This window comes from Aptenodytes forsteri, unplaced genomic scaffold (assembly GCF_000699145.1).
Source record: "Aptenodytes forsteri isolate BGI_AS27 unplaced genomic scaffold, ASM69914v1 Scaffold443, whole genome shotgun sequence".
Taxonomy (NCBI): Eukaryota; Metazoa; Chordata; class Aves; order Sphenisciformes; family Spheniscidae; genus Aptenodytes; species Aptenodytes forsteri.
Genome location: NW_008794170.1, coordinates 534605 through 543540, shown reverse-complemented (window position 1 = coordinate 543540; position 8936 = coordinate 534605). Strand labels below are relative to the sequence as shown.

The window sequence follows — 8936 nt, the reverse complement described above, 5'->3', positions numbered from 1 at the left end:
GTGTTGGGTCGATGGTTGGACTCGATGATCTTAGAGGTCTTTTCCAACCTTAATGATTCTATGATTCTATGACAGCTGTAAGGTGCTTTAAAATACTTAAAGATGGACCTGTTCTCACTTTTCCTAGGTGGGCTGTAAGGCTGCACAAATATCATTATAATGTTCTCCGACTTACCCGCACATCAAAAAGCAGGAAACACTAGTTTTATCAAGGTCTTTTCTAAAATCTTTTTAATGCAAGGAAGTTGGAGGGAACTGCTGTTGCTTTGTCCCGCGGCCCTTTGATGAAGTTTGATATACAGCGTGTTAGACAATTTTGCATGCGTGCACATGGACAGCCAGCTGCGGCCGGCGACAGACTGCGGGGAGGTTTGCTGGCTGAAGAGCAGTGCCGGAGTTACACGGGGAAATGGTAGGAAATGAGGGGAACAGTGCCAGTCCTCAAAGCGTCTGCATTCACCGGCAGAGATCAAAACTCCCGCTTCAGAAAAAGTATTATGCAAAGGCAAGAGCCGGCTTGTTCCCAACTGTCCAGGAAATTAAAACAGAGCTTTAGCTTTGCAACAGATTATTTTAATGTGAAATGAGTTAGTGCCGGGCAAGGCTGCTTGAAAATGTATGTACATTGCTTTAGTTACACATTTAGTTGTGCAAAACTAACACAACTTCAGTTGAAAAATCAAAGGCAGGCATGATGCAGGGAAGATCTGATGATGACAATTTAGACCAGTAAGCCACCATTCCTCTCCCATTACTCAAAGCAGCCCCTGACAGCAGCGTGCCAGCAGCGCTGGAGGGCAGGGGAGGCAGCAACCATGCAGAGCTGCTCACTCCATCATGGGCATCACCAGTCTTTACCCTTCAAACCAACTTCTGCCCCATGGCAAATGTTTTGTAAACTGTCTGTTCCCAGGGAGCAATGCTGCTATTTAAGCGCTGGAGCATCAGTAGCATTCGCTGCCCCAGGCTAGGACCCATGCCAGCACCATGTCTGGAGCTGGGTGTGGAGCTCCTGTGCAGCAGGAGCTGCAAACGGCAGGGAGAGAGATGGGAGGCGCATGCTGGGATACGTGGTCCTGGAGCTCAGCAGCACTCACAGTGCTGCCTGTCGCTGCTACAAATGCTTTGTCATTTTTCACACAGAAGTAGCGGAGGTGTGTCCGGTGTCAGACTCCGGATATCCCGAATAAACAAGAAAGTGATAATAAGCAGTTGCTTTAAAACCTTTGCCTAATGCCCAGAGGTATTTCCTTCCTTTTCCAAGAGAGCGATGGGTGATGTCTGTGAGTGTTATTTCAGGAGGAGGAGCGTGCAATGGAAACCATTCATCTGCAAAATAGCACACGTTTGGCCAGGCTGCCTGATTTTGTGTGCTTTTTATCAATATCAACCGAGAGGCATTAGAAAGCTCTTACTTAAAGATTTGTCCAGGAATTACTTTTGCCTTCACTTAATGTCATACAGAAGCCAGTTTGGGCCAGAATTATTTTTAGAGGGGAGAATTTATAAAAAGTGCAATCCATAATTACTAAATCTGGAACAGAGCAATTTCTAGTCCTCATGAAGTACCTATCAAATAGCTGCCATGTGGTCGCAAGAGCAGATCTCTTGGCTGGAGCTTCTCTTGGCTTTGAACAGAAGTTGCAGTTAAACTTTGCTGTAGAATTTTTTTTTTTTTTTTTTTACTACTATTAAACTGTGGCTGCTTCTTTGCTGGGGAGTATCCCTGGATGGGCCTTGACCAGCATTTTCAGACATAGTTAACAGCTGTGGACATCTCTTGTTTTGGATACTCAACCTTGGAGGTCTGTGACGAATTCACATTCTTTGTGGAGAACCTGGGGAAAGGGGGCAGGAAGAAAGAAAAAGAAATGGGCTTGGAGAGCATCAGATCTGCTGAAAGTTTTTTCTTGAGTATTTAGTTGATTGCGAGATGTCTTGAGCTCGTGTGAGTCTAATCCAAGCCATTGACCATGTACGTGAGCCAAGTAGAGCTGCTCTGCTGGGGCATCCTTACCTGCCAAGCAGAGGAAACCACTATTCTCCCCAGTGTCATCTGTTGAAAGCAAATAACCCCATCTCCTTCCCTTGGAAGACCTTTTTATAATTTTGCATTATTTTTTATTATAATTTTTTTTTTCAATAAATTGGAGGATCTGTGCTGCAGATCCATCTCCTTTCCTGGGGAGGCATGCTGGTGCCGCAGAGGGAAGCAGCCCTAACTCCTGCCTGCTGTCGGCACCATGCCTGTGCAGTATTACTGCGCTGCTGCCACTGCCAAAGGATGGCAGGAGCCACATGAATGGATCTTAGGGTCTTTGCTGGCTCTTTGGGAAAAAAAAACCCAACAAACTAATACTAACCATGGGTTGATTTTGAGCCTAAGTTTCTCGCCCAGTGGGAATCAAATCAAGCATCGTAGCTACAACAATAAAAGGTTTTATAACTTCATAAAGGGCAAAGGGGACAGTTTTAGCTTTTCAGAGGACAGTTGTCTCAAGGTGAGAGAAGAAGTAACCCAATCAAAGAAGGTGTTCTCCTCTTCTTGGGTTTATTTTTTAAAGAAAAGCAAATAAAAACTAAACCAACCCTCCAGCAGTGCTGTCAGGGGCCTTCCTCCGGGAGAGGACACGCATGCTCCCACTGCAGAACAGACTTTGCCAGGGATGCGACCCCGTGGTCTTGACAGAGGAGGGTGTTCGAGGCCCGTTGTCTTTACTGATGTTTTCTGTCACCAGAAGAGCCCCGGCTTGCTGCTCTGTGGCACCCACCTCCCAAACAAGCAGGATAAAAAACACCACAAAGAAGGATGTGGTTTTCAGGGTGTTGATCTAATTTCTCCTCTTCTGTACTGACCAAAGGCTGCTGGGGCTGGGATGGATACAGGCAGAGCTTTCTGTCAGACGAGAGGAAAATATCTCCTAGAAAACAGGAGGAAATGCCATCAAGCAAGGAGAGGGCATTTCTCTTGCTCTCCCCCTTTTCTCATTCTCAATCCTTTCCCCTGCCCTGGCTGCCAGAGCGCTTTCGTGCCTCTAAAAAGAAATGGGAAAAGCAACGTCCTTCATGCTGAAGGGAGCTCTGGAGTTATTGTCCATCGGTCACCATAGGTGCATTTGTCCATGCCAATGCAAAGGTGAACTGTATCCCCTGGTAGTTTTGTAAACTCACGACTTCAAACCAAAAGGGCAGCTCTCTCCTGGGTGGTAGGAGAGCTTGCATCTGAAAACAAACGATATGTGCATGCGCCTAGTTTAGATGTTAGTTTTCTATATAGCAAGTCTCAGGTCTGCAGAAGCTTTCTGTTCTTGAGTGCTGAGGAACAGTTTTATTTCTTTATTTAAAACAGCTGTGCTGATCAAAGCATGGTCTCAGTGGTCTATTTTACCGCTGATAGCCAGCACTGCTCAGTCGGCAGAGGTGTGTGCTCCTTGACTGATACAGCTGGGATCTCCGGGACCTCTAACAGAGATGTAGCTCCGGTGGTAAAACCACCTCCTTGCCAGGACAGCTCATTTCACACTCACGGGCTGGACTAGTCTATGCTGGCAGCAGTGTGGGTTTGCCGCTGGGAACTGCATCCAAGCTAGCACTTGGCCATTACAGTCCTGCAAGGCAACTCCATCAGCACTGTACTGCTCATATGGATTTCATATACAGGCTTTTACAGGTAGATCCACACCGCAGAGCTTTGCTCCAGTGTAACTGGAGATGGACTTAAAGGAATAACTGGAGAAGGACTTAGAGGAGCTTCTTTAGAGTGGCATTTCCTAATTCATCTCTCTAGCAAAATGAAGATACTGTTATTGCCCCATGTTCCTTGTTAAGTAAATTCTTAGTGCTTTGATATTTTATTGTTGTTAACAGTTGGTAACAAAGGCCGTGCTGCCCTTGGGAGGGTGGGATATATGTTAGAGCAAACCAGAAATTGTCTACATGTCATTTGCATTTACAGCATAAAAGCAGCCAAGCCCAGAAAGATACCTGGTTGTTATGTACATTTACACTGAATGTTTTTGGGAGGCCTTCTGTGTCATCTTTCAACTTAAAATCTCCATACCAGCAGCATGTTCTTATTGTCACCTTTTTGTATAAAGAGCAAAGGAAAGAAATTAGCATCAAAAAGCCTAAATTTTAATACCCAATTATAAGCTTTGCCAGTAACTTCTAGGCAATTTTTTTTAAAGATTAACATACAGATCTAATACTGCTCTGCCCTGGCAAGACTAGCCTAGCAGCTGGTAAGAGGCATCGATCGTGACTGAAGTTATAATCATGCTGAGTGTGGCTTTAAAGCAGTGTTTTGCTGTTTCCCTGTACCAAATTAGGCTATTTACTCCTAGGGTACAGATTTTTTCAGTTAAGAGTTAAATACATTGAATTAGGTATTTAGAAGAATTAAAAAGCTACCGCTTTTATTTCTTTAGAGAAGAAGCAGAAGTGTGGCTGTTACCACATTTTTAAGTCCCTTTTATTTGCATATTGTTTTGTTTTAATAGTGAAAACTTTGCAAAAAAAAGTAGATCTGAGCAATAGTTTAAAAAGATCCTTTGTAAAAGCAGCCAGCATCACTTGCCTTATTTTTCTGGTCTGTGTAATAGTGCCTCTTCATAGTCTACATCAACGGCTGCAGGCAGGCAGCCCCTGTGCTGCGCAGCTGCTGAGCCTGGTGGAGCCACAGCATTTTGTGTGTGGAAGAGCATCAGGCTGGAGGAGGCTGCACTGAGTATCACAAGAGCACTTAGAAAGTCTGTGTATTTTGGATATTTAACTAAAGGTGGATAATAGGAATCAGGGGAGTGGGGTGGAGGCTTGTGATAGGACAGAGCTACTTGCTAAATTGTGCTTAACGCCTGGTCTCGTAACTTGAGATGACATTTCTTCGGTGTTCCTCTCGCTTTCCAGCTTGACCCTCTTCCAGAAAAGGTTTTCCAGCAGAGAGCAAATGCTAATGCGGTGCATTCAATGGAGAAAGTAATCGAGATACACAGTGAGTATAGCCCCATTCACCCAGCTGGTTCCCTGTTGGGTTGCCCTGTGGGACACCCGTTTGACTTCTCCATCATCCTGGCAACCCCGTGTTCCCTTTTCCTAGTTTACGGGTGGTCACTGCACAGTGAACTGGATTTGTGCAGCCACAAGCTGGTCTTACTGTGCATGCAGTAGCGGATCGAGCAATGCACAGGGAATGGTCCATTCAGGGAAATGCTTTGGCACTTGAGGAGGAATTAGTATTAAAACCTTTAAAATCTCTGTAAAGGACAGGCTGTCCTGCACTTAGAGTGCGCCCTTATCTCTTCAAAAGCAATTCAAGTATCTCCGATTAACATAAATCTTGTTGGGTGTTGTGGCATCCATTAATTAAGAATGCACAGGGATGAAAGTTAAACAGAGTATTGCATGAAGTTGCTAATACTGTAAGTTTATTTAGCTGGGGAGGTTAAAATCACTGTGGTTGAAGCTTTCCTGGGGACATTCTTGGGGGATAGAGTGAAAGAGCCTGAGTAACATGTGAATCCCACCGCTAGGTCCTGACATCTTCCTGCTTCAAACATTTGTGGTCTAAAACTGGAGGGGACTAGTCTCCATTTTATAGGGCAAAAATGTAGCTTAAAAGACGCCAAAGCATTCCCCCTGCACCCCCCCACCCCCGAAAAAGGCCCGGTGGCTTTAGAAATTTGAATTCCATTTCCAGAAGCTGCTCTGCAGAGTGAGTGCTCAGCACCGATGTGACACCTCAGCAGCACCTTGAGCCAGCCAGTGATTTTTTTTTTTTTTTTCCTTAGAATGAGCACAGCAAATTAAAAGGGGCTTTGAGTAAGACCCTCAGATCTGCTGCCCAACACAGGAGAAGCAAAGATGTTTGAAAACAAGTCCCTCCTCCCCATCTGCTGGCCTTGCTGTACAGGTTCTTGCTTTCAGGCTTTTTGCTGTGGCTGCTTGGATACCAGCAAATTTGGTGTGTCGTGCCTGGAGGCCAAAAGAACATCTTTTGTTCTCTCCCTCTGAAGCACTCTCTGTGCTCTTTCCACTGAAAAAGGGTGGCAAACTGCCGACATACAAAATAAATACAACTTAGACTTCTTTAGTCTTAGGTGATTTGCCCACAAAAAGAACATGGCAATTAGCAACTGAATGCGGATGTCCAGTCCAAATCTGTACTGCATCCTTACATCTCCCGTAGTTTTCCTTAGGTCTAAAAGTTTCTGAGGGTTTTGAAGTGAAAAAGGAAATGCCGTTATTTTCTGAGCACCTAATTGTGCCCCCTTTCGTCAACACGGAGGGATGCTGTACACCTCTGTGCAGCTTGGATCCTCACCTCCAGCACCCCTTGCGCATTTGTCCTTTCAAAAATCCAGTTTCTGCCTGCCACCTTTCTTCCCTAGCCAAAGGAGAAGAGCGTCTTTCATTGCCAGACAGTGATTCAGCCCCGGTTTGACATCCTAGGCGTCCTTAAGGGATGTGCAGGTGCATATTTATTGCTGTCAATACCTTTTGTATTTAAAACCTAGCTCTTCAAGACACAGCAGTCTTGCAGCTCCATCTATTAATACCATAGTATGGCATATAGCTCGCAGGTGTCTCTCTGGCCTTGCCTTGCAAGCCAGGGCTCCCCTGGGACGCGTTCCCAGGAACCTGCTTCCACCTGCAGCTTCCTCCACAGCCCTGGGACCTCAAGACGGTCCCTGAAGTGAGAGAGAGTGTGGATCAAGGTTACATGTTGCATAGGCATGATGAGTCTTCCCCAGGCAGGTCTCAGCCATCTGTTGGCCCTGGGAAAGGGGGAGCGCATTGCTGGACCTGTTACGGTGCAGGTCCCCTAACTGCCTCTTCTCTCCCCAGGCAAGTATTGGCATTCACTCCAGCGTTACGCCTCCACGGTGGGGTACTCCCTGGTTGAGGCACAGAAGTGCGAGAACGAGGAGGCAGAGACGGTAACAGCCATGGCATCTCTGTCAGTGGGCGTGAAGCCAGCTGAGAAGAGGTGAGTTGCTTTCCTTCCCGTTTATCATCACATCTCGGAGTCCGCCTAGGCAGGAGGAGCCGTGGTGGGCAGCCTTCTGGGTTAATCCTCTCCTTTTAACTGTTGTACACGGATTCCCCGCATCTCCTGTCCTCCGTGGGTTCTTTGATGACCTCCTGGGCTGCAGTGCCATGAACCCTGTGTGTGACCTTAGTCCAGTGCACGCTGTGCCTGACCCCTCTGCTCCAGCCAGAGCTGAATGTGGTTTTGGAGCGCGATTTGATTTTGCTGCAAAAAATGTTAACATTGCACAAGTGAAAACAGATTGTCTAAAAAAAACCTTCTTGGTGGCAAGTTTTAATTCCAGGTGAGCCAACTGAGCACAACTGCCCAGGTGGGAAGGTGATGGGAATGTAAGGCATGAGACTTGGCACTACAAATTGTCCAACTCTGTTATGCTCAACCATCTTTTCTCTCTTCCCCCGCTTCCCATCCTGTCTGGCTGTGAAATCGCTCAGACCCGATGATGAACCCATGGAAGAGGAACCTCCCCTGTAGCATCCACCTTCAAGCTGGAGTTCTCCTGTCTGTTCGTCTTTGTCTTGAAGCTCTGCCAAGAAGCTTTCTCTTGTTACTCCTGTGTCCTGTCATGGTTTTTTCCAGAATACAGAAGGACAACCAGGTGTAAAACAAAGCAACCGAAAAAAATCTCTCCATATCTGTATGCGTCTACAGTATATATTTGCCGAAAAAGAAAAATGCCGGTGAAGAGCAGTAAAGGACTGACACCCTGGGCACTCTTCCTCTGGTCCTCACTGGGAACGGAAAGAGGAACGATGCCTGTGAAGTCTTTGGCAGAGTTGCCAAAAAAAAAAAAAAAAAAAATCAAAGATTCAACAACACATACGAAAATAAAACAAACAAACCTTAACATAAAACTGGTGCTTACAATTTCATTACCCACAATTCAGCAATCTCCGCTTGAACCACTGACCCATCTTGTAGTTTCATTTCTTGGATTTTTTAAATGGCTCTTGCCTGCCTGTGAGTCAACAACATTCTTGTCGAAACCAGAACAATGGGAGATGGTGTATTTTTAATGGGGAGGGACAGGGAAAGAGGGACTCGTCTTACATCTAAAGGAAAGGGAAAAAGAAGGGGGGAAACGGTAGCCCAGATGGAGTCGGCTTTATTGTCTCCAAAGCCATCTGAAGATGAGTTTGTGCCTTTTTTTTTAATTGATGGATTTGGTGCAGCTGGATTTTCTGAAGTTTGAGGAACAATGCCTTAAGTAAAAAAAAAAAAAAAACCAACAACAAACAAAAAAAAACCCACAAAGAACACAGCAGTTCATGAATATTTTTCCTCTGGTTGGGAAAGCCAAAAACTGCCATCAGGAAGGAAGACTTTTTGGCTTGTGCTGGCATGATCGTGGGAAGCAGGCATCAGCTGAACAGAGCGTCTCCAAAAACTGTCTACAAGTTTGGATTTGTTTTGTTTTCTTTCATTGTTGTTTAAAAAAAAAAAAAATTAAGGTAGTTGCCAAGAAAGTGGCAAATACTGTTGGGTCTTTGAAATTCAACCATTTTTAAAAAGAAATTTTCAAATGTTTTCTCTCTTCTACATTATCTAGTAATTGAACTTATCAATTTGGTTGATGAAGCATGTATTAGACACAAATGCAGGTTTAAGACTGGAATGCTTTTTATTAAAAGCAACTAGCATGAGATATTGCTTAAATTGTTAGGTATAAATATATATATGTGTATAATGTATATTCCAAATGTATTCCAAGCTTAGAAACCGGATTCCTATGAATTATTGATAAAAATATTTATGATGCATTTATAGAAAAATATATGTAATAAATGCATACTGTAACAGTAGCCATTGGAAGCTCCCTAGGGACAGATTTGTGAATTGGAACGTAAAAGGTGCTTTTGGAAAAGGATCCAGGTTGAAACTCGAGGAC

At 44.8% G+C, this 8936-nt stretch overlaps 1 protein-coding gene across 1 annotated transcript in view; it reads left to right on the top strand.

Annotated features, from left to right (window-relative positions):
• Positions 1–7832, top strand: part of HDAC4 (histone deacetylase 4) — a 242649-nt gene extending 234817 nt beyond the window's left edge. Inside the window, exons 25-27 of the mRNA XM_009281930.1 lie at positions 4906–4990; positions 6844–6985; positions 7483–7832. Of these exons, the coding sequence (XP_009280205.1) occupies positions 4906–4990; positions 6844–6985; positions 7483–7522 (267 nt within the window). The 3' untranslated portion in view covers positions 7523–7832. The remainder of the gene's footprint in view (positions 1–4905; positions 4991–6843; positions 6986–7482) is intronic.
• Positions 7833–8936: the final 1104 nt, after the last annotated feature.